Source organism: Enoplosus armatus, chromosome 3 (assembly GCF_043641665.1).
Source record: "Enoplosus armatus isolate fEnoArm2 chromosome 3, fEnoArm2.hap1, whole genome shotgun sequence".
In the NCBI taxonomy this organism is placed as follows: domain Eukaryota; kingdom Metazoa; phylum Chordata; class Actinopteri; order Centrarchiformes; family Enoplosidae; genus Enoplosus; species Enoplosus armatus.
Window position 1 is genome coordinate 12207878 of NC_092182.1, and position 15831 is coordinate 12223708.

The 15831-nt window shown below is 41.9% G+C and overlaps 1 protein-coding gene across 1 annotated transcript; it reads left to right on the plus strand.

Moving 5' to 3' along the window:
• The first annotated feature begins 201 nt into the window (after positions 1 to 201).
• On the plus strand, positions 202 to 10658 carry LOC139283078 (fidgetin-like protein 2). The gene is made up of 2 exons (XM_070903023.1): positions 202 to 226; positions 9496 to 10658. The coding sequence occupies exons 1-2, from the start codon at positions 202 to 204 to the stop codon at positions 10656 to 10658; spliced, it is 1188 nt and encodes a 395-aa protein (XP_070759124.1).
• Positions 10659 to 15831: the final 5173 nt, after the last annotated feature.

Genomic DNA, 15831 nt, shown 5'->3' on the forward strand with positions numbered 1-15831 from the left:
GGAGCGGTGTCGAACTGTGAAATGAACCATGGAGGGGTGCAGGAGGCCAGTCACTAGCCGAGCCAGCAGCCGCACAACCACCAACAGCAGCAGCAGCAGGAGAAGCAGTCGCCCAGGGAGGCCCCGCAGCATGCAGCTGGGCCCTCACTAGCACCAAGTGGTCCCGGTCCTCTCCTCTTCACCTGGGGCCAGGGCTGCAGAATGCTCAGTCCTGTCACCCCATACAGTAAGTCTTTATTATTTGTACATGTGCTTGGATTAATATGCTGTATGGTCACGTCCAGTGTTTGGCCTGTATGGCATGTTGATCAACGTGACCTAGATTGCTGTGAGTCTGTTTTTTTCTGTACAACCTCCTTTTGGCTCCTCTTTTGTCCAGGACTCATCTCCTGTGGCTCAGCAGAGGGAAGCGAGGGGGGGGGGGGGTCTCTGAGAAGTCATTTTGAGAAGGCAGATATGCTAATGGCTTTAACAGCTGAGTCTCCAGGCTTTGCATTGAGGAATTTCACAGAAAGTGTTCAGCCGCTGTTGTTTCAGCCCCTCCATGTGAATATAGTTTAGTAACAACTTGTTTAAGCAGACAGCAGCTAAAGAACTGCTCTGATGGTCTTTATTAGGAGCAGTATGAACAGTGAAGGAGCACAGAAGAGCAGTTCATCTGTATTCAGAGCTTTTCTTTTACAAATGGAAGATATATAAAATGTTGGTTATACACTTTTTAAACGATGATAGCACCATTTTACCTTGAGATTCAGGGGATACCCTTACTGTATCTTTATTTTAGGTGGAAAATTACTTATGTCTTAATGTAAAAGTGTGTATATCAAACTATGAAGATGGTGTTTTGTGTTCAAACATCACTTCCTTTGCATGATTCATAAAAACACAGTATCTTCTTCTTCAGTACAAACTAAGACGTCCTGCTGCTGCCCCTCAGCAGCATTTTGTTTCCAGTGTCATCGGAGTGGACAGATATGTTTTCTATGTTTGCAACATTAATATGTAAAAAGCAGATTAAATCACATAAATCTCTGTGACACATCACAGTATAGGCTTGGTTTGTATATGCGCTAATCATGAGAGGTTGCTATCCGGGCTGATGAATATGCTTATATTGATCGACTGGGCTATTGATTAGGCCAAGCTTTAACAGGATTACAACGCTAACCTGATTGGAATAATGCAACAGGGATTTACTTCTAGGTTTTTGTATTCTAAAGAGCTACACAGATGCACAGAGACAAACAGTGGAAGACAGAAAGCTCCTTCCTTGTAGGGAGAAGCAGAAGTTTTAGTAACGTAAGAATGTCACATTCCTCCCTCGAAAAGTCTCACAGCGTCAGATTTCTGCCCGTAGGAACTTCTAACTACACACAACCCTGCGCTGCCATGAATTTTTTTTACAACCACAACTACTTTAATCAAATCTCTCAGACTCACACATTTCTTGTAAACAATCACATCCCTTTTTAGTTGCCAGTTGCCAGGGTGAAGCGATTCTGTGAATGAAAGCCAGATCGTTAGTAACCTGGTGTCAAGAGCTTCTCATTAGTCCTGTACAGAGGGACAAATAAACATCGCCCACTGCCTCCACACACACACACACACACACACACACACACACACACACACACACACACACACACACACACACACACACACACAGTCCTCCATAGTAATCATGAAAGCCTGTTAAGCTAATTGTAGCACACCTTAGATCCTCATTAGGCGTTATAGTAAAGACCCGTGCTGCTGGTGGTGAAATGACAGAGACAGAGAAAGAGCAAAGTGAAGGGCAGATGGAGAGGACGTGAGGAGGGACTGGTCAGCTGCAGCCTGATATATGAGTGGACACAATAAGCAAAGAGGGGCCAGGCCAGCCTCTGCCACATGTGTGTGTGAGCTAAAAGAGCGGGGGAGGGGGAAAACTGACCACACAGGCTCGGACACACGGTCCAGTCTTTACTACAGCACAGAGAGAAGGAGGGAGGGCTCAAGAAAGAAAGACTTTGGGACAAAAAGAAAGAAATGTGCAAAATAAAATGAGTGTAAAAGCAGGATCAAAATGATTTAAAGTAAACTAACTAATCAGTAGAGATACATCGGTGTGATTGGGTGTGTGTGTGTTTGACAGGGAAAAGGCGCAGTCTGACTTAAATTCATAGTTAGAAATGACTTGCAGGTTTGAGATGTGTACAACTTGACTCAGATATGGTACAGTAGTTGATTGGCTGACAGCGGTGTGGCCCGGTGGACTGTGCAGGCCTGGAGAAAAGGGGGGAAGCTGGGAAGGGGAGCGAGAGGGAGGGTTTTCTGCTCAGATCCTCCTTCACCCTGGCTTCAGTGTTTTAGACTATGGTCCCTGCTTACATAATAATCTAACCCTCATTTACTCTGCAAGCAAGGTAGACGCAGATAGCGGGATGATGTGTGTGTGTAGTCCATAGTCCATTGCCACAGGAACCCTGATGTATACTCATATCCCACTCCTCCTCTGATGTGTTCTGTATTGATCTTTCAAGCAGTGGTGTGAATTAACTCTAACTAATACAAATCACCCAATAATGTGCAAACAGCTGATGGGGTCATTTATCAGCACTGTAAGTAAGCGTGTTCCCTCTCTCTCTGTCTGCTGGGAGTGGACAGTGTGTGTTGAGCGTATGGAGAGGATATGTGCTTTGTAAATAGATCTCAGGTTAGATTCCTGGCATTCCAGCAGCCTTACTCATCCGATAGATGACCAAGAGCTCCGCTGCCTGTTGGCCAGCTGAAGCAAAACCCTGCAGCAAAAAACACAATAAAGTAGGGAGTGCTGGAGCCTGTGTGTGTGTGCGTCTTGGTGTGTGTATTTCTGAGTGTCTGTCCATCCTCAGGAAATGTAGGTCTTTGTTTATTGTGAGTGGAGTAAAAGCACTAACAGAGGACCTTTCAGCTCCAGAAGGGTGATTTTTGTTTCCACTCCCCAATCCAGCCAGCCGCCTCTGATGCTTCACAACCCCCAAATCCCATTCCAGTCATCCCCTTCCCCCACACCTACTTTCATCTAATTAACCCCTAATTACTCATACTGACCATGCAGTGGACCGCGAGTCAAACTAGCCTCCTCTGACGCACAGAAAAGCATCCATGAGTTGCATAATTGTGTTTCCCTGAGAGAGAATGTCTTATGTCTTATGTCATAAGAAGTAGTGGTTAGAGCACTGGAACTGGTTTTAGTGGAAGTTTTTGACGGCTCGAAAGAGAGCTGTGAGGGTTACCCGTCATCTCTTTATTGGGTGGATCAGGCTGCTGTTTACACACACACACACACACACACACACATATATATACTGCATATTTTGCTGTCTGGTGAACCCTGAGGCCATGTAGCATCCATGTATAGGTCTTGATGATGGAGTGAAGACAAAAGGATTTTACCGCGACGTAATTTTACCTCACTTCCTGCTCTGGGTAGATTAAAGGAGACTTACTGGCTTGTGTTGGGATGATTAAATACACACACATGCACACTCGAGGCAGATTGATACTTTTGAGTGTCACGGTAGCTATACTGGAGGTGTTTCTTTTGGTTCCCAGAAGATTTTGCTGCAGCTTACATGCTCCTCTTCAAATATATAACTAACTACATGTATAGTTAGGATTGGAGGATTGGTCTGCTTGGGATGTAATTGTGTCCTCCTAACCTCGTTCAGCTTGATCCCCTCTTGCCTCAACACGTTCTGTGCTCTCACAGGACATCTCCTCTGATAAAATCTTGTTCTTCTCAATAATGCAACACAAATTGGTTATTTTTCATCCATTTGAAGTGTAAACATTCTCTTCGCCATCATTGTTACTGGTCTATGTGAAGAAATGAATGTGAGAGGATGTAAACATGACCACTTTTGGCTTTAGAATAAACACTGCATGAATATGGCACTGCTGTTTACCCCAAACTGTAAAATTTTGAATAGCAATTAATCTAATTTAATTCCTATGGTGTTAACTACAGTGACACCTCAGCCCTGTTATTCAAGCTTCACATATAACATAACTGACAGTATCTGAGACGAAGGCTGCTGGCCGACAGGGGGATGGCTGCTCAGACTATAATTCACAGCTACTGTTGTGGACAAAAGTTCCGTCTTTTAGTTAGTAACTTTTGGGTATTGAACATAGACTTGAGACTGATTTATACTTCTCCATCAAAGTGTCACCTCACCTAAGCTATAGGTCGTCTGCATATAGGTACAAATGACCAACAGACCAACAACTGTGTATAAAAAAAACGAATTATTCTTGTTCATTTCAATGAGAGAAAGAAGAGGCACACTGTATACCGTGCTCTCTACTGTAGATACATCGCTTCTGTCAATACGATTTTTGACATATACTGAGCACAAGGGAAAACAGTGTAGACGTGTGTTGAGTTGCAGGAGTGGTTAGGAAGGAATTAGGATGTTTGGATTTCTTCCCCCTCTGTGCTAACATGCCACTACTGGAAACATTAGTAACTGACAGGAATGACCATAACCCATGTTTCCCCCATCAATGACGAAACTACAAACCTTTTACAGCCACCTTTCAAGCCTACAGGGAGTGAATGTTTGATACTCAAAAGATAGATTTTGGGAGGACTATCTCTTTAAATCGGCTTGTCCAGCAGCACAAAACTGTGTAGTAATGAACACAGTAACAATACTTATATATCCGTTAGCAGGCGCTCCTCTAAAATGACTTTCTAATTTAAGCCACAAACATACACATACACACAAATACAACATCACACAGTCACATGCTCCCACCACCATCAAACTCCCCCCGCTGTCCTGATATACATTCAAGTTTCAAGTAGCATTTGTTTTGTATGGTGACTTTCTTTTATGTAATGATTCCTTTCATTCCACTAAGGCACTGATTAAGATATTAGTTATTAAGATATTCATTACAACAACAACTTAGATGTCCAGCTCTAGAACTAATCTATGCACAAGCTGCCTGGACAGATCCTGGGCTACCCATGAATTAAATGAACGTGAACTCACACTGAGTGAACAAACATGGATTTACAAAATCCTAAATGCTACTAAAATGGGGATGCTGGACATCAGGAAAACTTGCAACCACTTAGTGCAAGCAAATTGGAAGCTTGTAGTGATGGCAGCTGTTTGAGTTTTGAATTATTGTGTATTGGAGGATATTGGAACACTTTAAATGACTTTGATGCTTGTCTGGACTGCAATGAAAGTTCTTTAAATTAATCAACTTGTATGTATAGTGTATATTGCACTATATTACAGAAGCATTTGTCTGAAGTGTGTCTTTAAATTCATGGTGCAAGATCACTAAACATTAGAAGGGACACAACTTTAACAGCTCTGTACACGTAGGAACAGTGTAGTGACAGCATGGCATACATGATATAGTTTTGTTGATATTAACTGACTGGTCTAAAAGATTTGACCTTTCGTCCATGTTTCTGTTTCTATGCTTTTCTCATCCCTGTGAGCTTTCCATCCGTCTGATGTGCCTGGTAGCTGAACTGCTTCAGGACAAAGAGGAAACACTGGTGCTGGTCGACAGTATGATAATCACAATGATTAAGGAAAGCTGTCATAGCAGCAAGCCGGCTTAGTGCTCATCTTTGTCTCTTGGTAAGCCAAGTATGGCCAAGAATGGAGGGGTGTTTCCAAGCCCCAAGCCAACATGAGGTGCTAGATTAGGCTATGGGGCTCCCTCACTCATCCCTCCTAATACGCAAACCCTGCTCCCTAATATCCTCACTTTAACACAGATGTCTGATGCTACAGCGCAGACTGAACAGAATCAGTCACAGAAATTCACACTTCCAAATAGGCAAACATGGCAGTGTTATCTTATAAAAATGTCCTATTTAGTAGCAGCCGTAGTAAAATCAGAACTAAGACTATTACTGTGTACAAAGGGTGAAAATTTGAAAGAAATTGTGCTATATAGAAAATAATGTGAAGATAACTGCATAATATTAGTCAGCTGATAGAAGAGAGCAACAGTGTTTACTTAGAGTTAAAGTAACAAACTGTAGTTTTCCACTTTTGAGAGAGTTATTTTACTAATTAGTGCTTTATTATAAGAATTGTACCAATTATAAATTATACTGGCCTAAATAATGTCTATATATATTTAAAAATGATCAAGTAAGACATTCATTTTGTGACATCGCCTCAGAATAAAGCCTTCATCTAAGTTACAAGCTTACTGCATTTATAAAGCGTAAGCTCACCAGTGGTGATGCTTCTCTAATTCTTGTCCACAACTGTCATCAAGCACCAACACTCCCATAAGCCTCGTGTGCTCTAATCCTTCATTAGTCTGGTTTCCACAGTCTGGTCTTTAACCCATCCAGCCCCTCCGCTTCACTCGTCTGATCTCAGAGTGATCCTCTGCATTCGCTCAGTTTTTACATTCCTCCGCTGAATTCTGATGAGGATTCCAGACACAAGACACAAATATGTCTTGGATAGATTATAGACCATCGGGTGGAGACGGGGTGAGAGGAGTAGATTGAAGGTAAAGCGGCAAACGATTGGCTCATGCCTGCAATCAGCATGACCAGTGAGTATCAATGCGATGACCCTGTGTGTGTGTGTGTCCGTTTGCATGTACAAGTTGTGTGTAAACACTTCCACGAGGCTGCAGCAGCTTTTAAAAAAAGTTTTTGATTCTTCATATATTGATTGGCTTTGTTCGTAGGTTCATGTTCTGTAGGTGCATTTGCATTTATTTAAGCATTTCTAATAAAACGAGTATAATGTATTTAGCTGAAGCCTGTGCTGAGCTGCCGGCTGATTCTCCGTAGGATCGGCAGAACAAACAACCGTTTCAAACTACAGGGAGTCATTTGATACTATGTTCATATCAGAAATAGAATTCAAAGAAGCTTTAATAATAAAGTCTAGGATTTACATTCACATCTTTCTCACTTAAGACAGTGGTTTTCAGTGGCTCATCTATTATTCCATGCAACTGTAACTTGAGAAAATGTAAATATCACATTGTTAAGATTCTTTAAATGAACAAACTTAACTTATCTTTATGATAAGTACACCCTTTATTATGTACACCCTTCACTTCAAAGAAGAGCTGATGAAGCTACAATTTTGTCATTGTTTGCCATTGTTGCATGGGCAGATTGTTGGGTCCCTGGTACAACACATCCTCCTGTATCTCAGTAGCATTTGCAGGATAAACCTTCCGTCCCAGTTTACAACACAGTTGTAGACTTTTTTATTTCTTCTAGCAGAGTTGGGAGGCCCCATGTCAGTGTCAATACCTTAACATCTACAGAAAACCTGTCGTGATGGCTTCTTCCTTGTGAACATTTAGTTTACAGAAGGACTGTGACATTGACATGATTGACTGAACCCTTTGACTCTGTAATGAGAAATGTTAATAACAGTCGCTTCACAGTAGGCACTGTGGTTAGGGGGCTTAGGGGCCCCATAACCCTTTGGGGCCATAGGCCTGTGCCCAGAAGACCCATTCGGTAATCCAGCCATGATCTGTAGATTTACTGTGAAATACAATGAATCAACACCATCTAGTCCGGGTTAAGTATTTTCCTGGTTGATTCTAACCTCTCATATCTCTCATGTTGTCTCCTGTTGAGCATTTCTGGTAGTCTCTGCCACTGTGTGTGTGCCACAAGGTATGAATGTGTGTTGGTGGGAATATAAACCATTTTTCTGCCCTGTGCCAGTAATGTTTTTGTGCTTGGGATGGGTACCATGACCTGTCCGAACTCCCAAGAACATAGGGACACATAGGGATTTCTCAGATCCAGGCTGGGGCTTGTGCTGCGCGCTGCGATCCCTGGATTGGATGAGCGGGATTATTGGGCTGAAGGATCATTTAATTTAGGGCTCAACATGTGGGCCGTTTGAGGCCCATCTGGTGGTCCTAGTGGACATGTGACACAACCTGTCATAATCCACATGTAGACAGTTTAAAACCAGACGTGCAAGTGGGTGTGTGAGATAAAGAAAAAATAAACAGGGGCTTGAATATAGCTGAAACAATAGGTTGATTCCAGCATCCCAGAAGCTGTTTTCCTCTGTTTTATACAGAATTTTAAATGGAATATGTTTTGGTTTCATACTGTTGGTAGGACAAAAAAAGATGTCACCTTGGGCTCTGGGAAGTTTTACTGGGCATATTCCACTATTTTCTCTCATTTTATCGTCAAATTGAGACAATTAGTGAAAAGAACTACTGGCAGATTAATCAATGATGAAAATAATCATTGCAACCCTAAATCAGAAACAATCACAACATGTTGCCCATGACTGCAAGACAATCATCTATGGTACATGATGTTATCTGTCAAATTGAAGAGGAAAACATTCCTCTTAAATGGAAAGATTATTTTCAAAAAGAAGGAATTAATATACCTTATTTATTCCAAAGTAGTGAAGTATTTTTTAATCTGCACAACTGAGATAACACAATGAGTACAAAACTGCACAGTGAGATCCACAAAAGATCAGTCCCCAACAGTCCCCAAGGGAAAAAAAATGACACCCATATATTTAAAGAGAAAACGTCACGATATTGGTGCCAATTTATCGATAACATATTAAAAAATATATATATACCAACAGGAATTATATGTCCACCCCTGTTGGTGAAACCGAGGCTTCTTCCTCTGTCCGGTGCTGTTGTAGGGAAGCCCCTCTGGCCCAGGCCTGGGGTCAGGACAGTTTAATAATACTCTGCAATGCCTGGAATGTCAGCCTAATGCCTGTTCAAAAAGACAAGGCCTGTGAAAGCCAATCAAAGCCCACAACCACTAAACCAGCAGATTACTCTGTTTGTGTAAATGTGCATGTACAATCACACATGGCACGTGAAAATCAGACTTTTTTGACTGCTCAATCAATCGCTACACTTATAATAGTGTTCATAGATGTACTGGTGCAGTCTCTGTGTAGTATGATGAAAAACTACTCTGATCCTCCTCTACCCCCCCCCCCCCCCATTCCCCCTGTCCAGCAGACCCCTGAGGTTTGGGCCGAATTAGATCACACGCTCGGTGGGGGTGGCTTTGTGGACTAAGAGAGTCACAGAGAGACAACAATGGCCCCAATGTGAGAGAGGCGAAGGCAGAGGGCAGCGCACAGGCTGATAGAGGCTTATCGCCGTGGAGACCAGGCTGGGAGCTATGTTGCCGGCTTCACATAAAGATTAGAACAGTCGTCCCCTGCCTGGATGAGACTGTGTAGAAGAGCACGGGCTAAGCATTGACATGATTTTGGAAAAGGGTCAGCTAGTCGAGGCGATTATGAGGGCAGATATTCACGTAGCCACACTCTTGGCTTGCTTGTGAGATTTGGAAGACAGAAGAAGCAAAATACCTAAAACTGTGGTGTACCGGCCTTTATCTGGTCCAGACAAAGTGCTGCAAATATGTAGTCTTAATTTAAAATGTTTGATACCATTTCATGATTGTGTGGACTAATTCTGTTTTGTTTCTGTCAGGTCTGTTGAAGATGCACTGGTCTCCGGAGCACGCCGCCCCCTTATCTCAGTGGCCTGAGCAGCACCTAGATGTCACCTCTACCACCTCGCCGCCCTCTGCCCACAAACACGACCCCTATGCTACAGCTGCTCGCCGCGGCTATGCCCCTCCAGGTTACCCTTGGGCCAGTGATGACATATCAGCCCTTACTGCGTCTTCGCTGCTCAAACGTTACGCTGAGAAGTACTCAGGCTTGGAGCTGTCCTATGAACGCCCTGCTGCAGGGGCCTACTCAGAGCCCGGGACTTTCTTGAAAACTGAATCTGAGCCCTGGGCTATTGGTCAGAGCATGGAGTGTTACCCTGGACTGGAGTCATTAACTGGCGCCAAGGTGGGCTCTGCATCCGTGGGCATCCCGACCACAGGAAGTGTGACAGTAGTGAGTAACTTGGTCTCTGAGCCAGGCTACAGTGGCGCTGGCCCCTGCAGCGCCCCGTCATCTCAGGAATACTCTCCTGCCTACAACAGCACCTACCTGTCATCCAGATACTGCCCTCAGCCCAGCGCAGCACTTCCCCCTGCTCCTCTACACTCTTTGCAGCCTGCACCCACTCTAGTGCCCAGCTACAGCGCCAGCACTCCTGTCTACAACTACCCTCCTGGGTGCTACCCCCAAACCACTCTGTCCTCTGGATACAGCCACCCCAGTGCCTCCTACCTGCCCTCTGGGATTAGTGCCCCCACTCCTCTGGCCCCTAGGCCCACCATGGTGGGGGGCAGTTACAGCTACCCATCTCACAGCCTTGGAGGGAGCTCCGAGCCAGGGGTGCCACTGAAACGCAAGGCCTTTGAGATGGCAGAGGAAGGACAGGAGGGAGCAGAGGTGGAGGGATCGCGCTACAGAAAGTACGGCAACGGCCATGGAAACAGTCATAACAAAGGTCACGGCAACGGGCACGGCAACGGCTACGATATGAGTGGCTCGGCCTCAGACCCACAGGCCTACAAACCTGGAAAGCCACTGATGTCACCCCCATATGGCGGGGCGGGGGACTACAGCCCACCATCAGGCCTAGCAGGAGAGAGTGTATCAGGGGAGCACAACTTTCCTCAGCAGCAGAGAGTGTCTATGAAGATACCTGCATCGCACACACGATCTGAGGACCCCGCTGGAGGCCGCTGACAACCCTGGAGGACTCTCTCCTTCTCTGAAACCAACCAGGGTTTTTAATCCATAAAATGGGATTTGTCAATGAAAGGTTCAATTTCACTAGCAAACACAAGAGGGCACAAGACTGGTATTTCTTGCGCATCTTTACCATTTTTCATTATTCATGTTTTTCCAAAGATTCACAGGGGACATTTGGCCCTGTAAGGTTGAGGTAAGTCTTAGGGGTGAGGTTAAAGCATTCTCTACATAGACAGCGTTGAGACAGTCTAAATGTATGAATTTCTGTTTCTCTCAGGATCCTATTTATTTCCTTTCTGCTACTGTGGCAGCAGCACTGCAACGTTGCTGTTGAAGAAGTTGGTGTAATTATTTGTGGCCATCGTGTATGTAAAAGGCCTTTGACTGCAATACGTTCTACCACACCACAAAAAATCATTACTGACCAAAAAAGTAAGGAGAGCAATAACTGAAATGGTGAGATTGCCATACTACTTCAGCACAATCACTGCTACTTTACAAAGCTGACTCCGAGGCTCGGTGTGTCACCTGGCCTTGAGAAATGAATGTTTCCCTGCTCAACCCCCCCCCCCCCCCCCCCCGTGCTTTTCCCTTACTTTTCTTTCAGTTTCTTTAACCCCTTCTTTTCATGTTCTTTATCTTATTCTATCCTGGTGTCCTGCTTCTTGTTCTCAACCTTTTTCAATTGCTGAAGTTTTGTTTTTGTCCAGTTTACACATAACCGAGCTGCTTATCAAATGATGACATAGTATACATGAAGCCTCCCTTTAAAATTGTTTTAATGTAAAGAAAGAGTGGTGGAAATAATCTAAGATTTTATGTTCATTTACAAATGTATTAGCATTCACACAATGACAGTATACAAGTATATGCAGATCATCTTCAAAGCGCGTTGTTTACATGCAGATTTCTGCAGAACAGGTATAATCGCTTAAGAATCTGCTGCTTATACCTTGTCTTTAATATTCAAATCAACTATGCTTAAGTCTGCATACTGCTAAATTTCACTCAGAGTAAATCGTTTAAAGATGCATAAACCTGTTTGTTACTTCTGTTTGGATGCACAGCCCAGACTGAGAGGCATTCATGTTGCAGTGGAGGATATGTGCTTCTGAGTGAGTGCCTCCAACTATTTCTGCTCAACATTATTTTCTTTATGAAGATCTACCTGCTTGTCTGCTAGGATTTACTTCTTTTTTTTTTTTGATATGCATTCTCTACTTTTGCCTCTCAAAAGGATGACTTATAGTCGTTTTATTGAATACTCAGGAAGAATATTGTTACCTCAGAATGATCAAATAAGAATGTATGTTATTACCTTAGGGTGTTTGTAGGGAGCTTTATGGAGCAAGATGAAAACGGAGCCATGGCTTTTTATTATGAGCAAAACATACTCACACTTCAGGGAGATGATGAACTTACAAGGCCTTTGGATACTAACAATAGGAAACACACAGACACACACATTAATGCACACACACACACACACACACACACACACACACACACACACACTGCTTCTTAGCTCTGGGAAATTAAAACTTGAGGTTTTTGTACTAAGGCCTGAAATGTTGAATGTAATTCAGATTTTTTTTTTTTAAAGGACAATACATGCCATAATGTACATGGATGATGTTTTTAGATATATGAAACATATTTTCTTCATGTATAGATGTAATTCTCGAATAGGTTTTGGTGGAGAAATGAAATGAATGACATGTTAAGTGTTAGTGTAGTTAGCAGTGGGGAAACGGTTTTGTGGACAAACTGTCAAAACAAAGCACTCCTGATAAACAACCTTTGACATATCAAGACGCACACATGCTACAGTATATGCTCTATAATAGGCATGTTTATTAAATGTCTTAATAAAGTGTCCAATTTCCATTATCTATATCAGTATTTTCAAACCGCTTGACACAGTGTCACCAGTCAATCAGCTTGATTTTAGCTCTGACATGAATTGACATCATGGAAGGAAGGAAGTTAAATATTAACCAAGTATGTTCACTGTCTGAAAATATGTACAGTTACAACTCCAACCTTTTTGTCTTTCACCAAGTTGTAGCTTTGTTGCTCCACTATGCTATCCCTTCATAAATTGTGCCATACTATTATTTTTTATTTGCAAAATTTAAGTCCTTTGGGAGCTGTAACAAAACCGAACTCTTGCCTAAAAGCATGCCCAGAGAGTGGATCCCCCATAATAGTAATATTTAGGCTGAAATGCAGCTTCAGATTTAGTGATGAAAAAGTATTTTAATGCCTCTTTTGGAAATATAAGCACATTCATAAAATAAAACCTACTCAGAACGTGGTGTGTGGAAAAAAATACCCTCATCACGTAAAGATTTAGCTTCAAAATGTGCAGAAGAAAAAAATACAGATTAATAAAAAGGTGTTACGCAAATAATAATGTATTCTTACCCCCAGATTTTAAAAGTATTTAAGCGCTTAGCTACAACAATTGAATGCTCTTCAATGCCACACAAAGAATGTGCTCTACATTAACCCACGCATTGCAACAAACAACCGTATTTGCTGTTTCTTGGTGTCACTCTGATTCATTGAAGTAAGTGGAGTTGAATTTGTCCCACAGATGGAAAATGGCATTTCAGTGTTATCTTTGTAATTCAGTTGTACTTTTGTTGTATCTTGTACATTCTCTGTAACCATTTCTACCTCATTTTGAAGATATTGTACATGGAAATATTTATTTCATGTCATTTCACATGCCAGTTTAAAGGAGCAATGTTTCTAATTCTTGACCTGTTATAGTCTACCTCACTAAAGGCTGTTGTGTCATGGAAATGAAGATATCACACCAAAAAAAAAACTTTGTCTTTTTGTCTGTGAAATTCAAGAATATTTGAGGTTTGAGTGTCCTTATCATTCACTAAAATACACAAATAGAGAACCTGATGCTGATGTTTTTTCCTCATATTGCAGCATGACAGTGACATATTGCTGCCTGTAGGACACGCAACAATAATTAAGTGCTCGTCCACCCAGAATAACTACAGCTCTTCTCTGCTTCACCCAGTATTGTAACATCAACAAGACACTGACAAAACTGTTTATATAAATAACAAAGGTATTATTTTAGTTTCTAGGTGGACTCTGTTCCACTAGTTGTATTTATTCTGCTCCATTCAACCAGTGATAATCCTGAGGTGCGATTTTTGATGGCTAATTTCAAATCTTTACTGGGCCATATATTCATGACAATTTCCTAATAATTCAATTTGACATGAATTATACTGAGATGGTACAGTTCCAATTGATTTAGTCCAATTAATTAACTTTTTAGTCAGTAGACAGGAGGTCAGCTGAACATGCAAAAGTGTTCAATTTGTCCAGAGGCAAGCATATAATAAATTAATGATTATATATTTTTACCTCGGTTGAAATGGAGCAGTTATTTACAGGAAATTCCCTTTTCCCCTATCATTTCTACTATATTACATAGTTCTTCCCAGTAAACTTTAAAGGTTAAGAAATAATGGACCTGTAAAATTAATTTGTTTTGTAAGTAAACTGTTATTTTAGTAAATTGCCATTTTTATCCCAAGTTGTTAAACTGGTAAGGAACCAGTAAGGACCATTTGTATTATGCAGAGACCCCATAAGAAGCTCAAGAGAGCATAGAATAAAAGGACAGGAAGAGTGGAGAAGATCCTGACCCTCTTCCAGTGGACACCACCCCCTGTCCACAGCTTTATTGTCTGGAGCGCGGAGGGCGGAGGGCATGCGCTGGCGTGTGACAGATGTCCGAAACTTTTGTCCTTTCATCCGCAGTGATTCTAACCCTGCTGCAACATCGAAGTATTTCACAGCAAGACTTTCTTTGCTCAAAATCGTTTTTACATTTAACTTAAACTACATCTTTAACTACAATGGTCATTATCATCAACACCCTAAAGTCACTTCATCTTAAACAAACCTCAAACCATATTCCTGCCACTCCCAGCGGGCCTTAAAACCAGCCATCCTCATTAAACCCTTTTGCTAAGCCTCTATTCCCATCTGATAACCCAGACTCAGACCCAGGTTCAGTTCTCATTCTGAGCAACCAGCTCAGTTAATTTCATCTATTTCTGGAGTGTTAAGACTGATGTAAAAATCAAACTGTGAAGACATTTATGAGTGAAATAAAACAGAAATAAAACTATGAAAAATAACTGTGTTAAATGGCAAAGTTTATCTTTATGTGTCATTTATTTGACCTGTGAAATGCACATATGGCCCCTTTGCCAAAGTGTCTCCGCCTGTGTAACAATCATAACAATGTCTTCTCCAGCTCACACAAACAACAGCAGCTGCAGCAGCCGCACAAGTGCCAGTTGACAAATATAACAGTGACACCTACAGGGTCTTATTAAGAAGTACCTCACTGTATAAAATAACTGTGAAAATAAGTGTCAATCGATACACAACTAACATAGTTATAATATAGTGAGGATGGAAATAAATCTGAACACATGAGCATATATTTAAGGAAAACACATTATGAACAAATGAACAAAAGATGAATGTAAGGAGACTTACAGCTTCCAGGCTCAGTTTGTGTCTTTACTGTTCAATTTTAAGATGCTGTCTTTTGCTCCACTACTCCATTTTCTTCTGTCAGTTCTAGGCTTGGTTTAGGTCCACTTTTAAAAGAGTATTTTCTTTCCCAAAAAGGCTCTTGCTCTCCAAAGATAGGCACAGTTTGCACTGTAGGTGTTTGTACAAAAAAGGTATATGGATAAAATGGCATAACACAATTGGTATTTACTAAACATATGGTGCACTATGAACTTTACAACCTGAATGGCTATATTTATTCATGAAGTCCACATTGTCGCCCTGATGTTTCTGGATCTTACCCAGTGGTGATGCTGTACTGCTGCTGGCTGGTCTGCAGAACTCCTCCTTCAGGCTGAGGGGAAACTTCAGTGTGTCCTGCACTGGGGTGGATGGGACTGCAAAGCCTGTAAAATGCAGCAGTATTTGTTTCCATCTGTTCTTGAGTCAAATATGGACAAACGTCCTTTAAGGTTCAGACTTTGGAGGAAAAAGTATTGGGATCATTTAATTCAGTCAAAATAGAAAAATGATGCTGTAAAAATACTACATTACCAGTAAAAGTCTATGAATGTATTATCAACAAAAACATCAACATCAC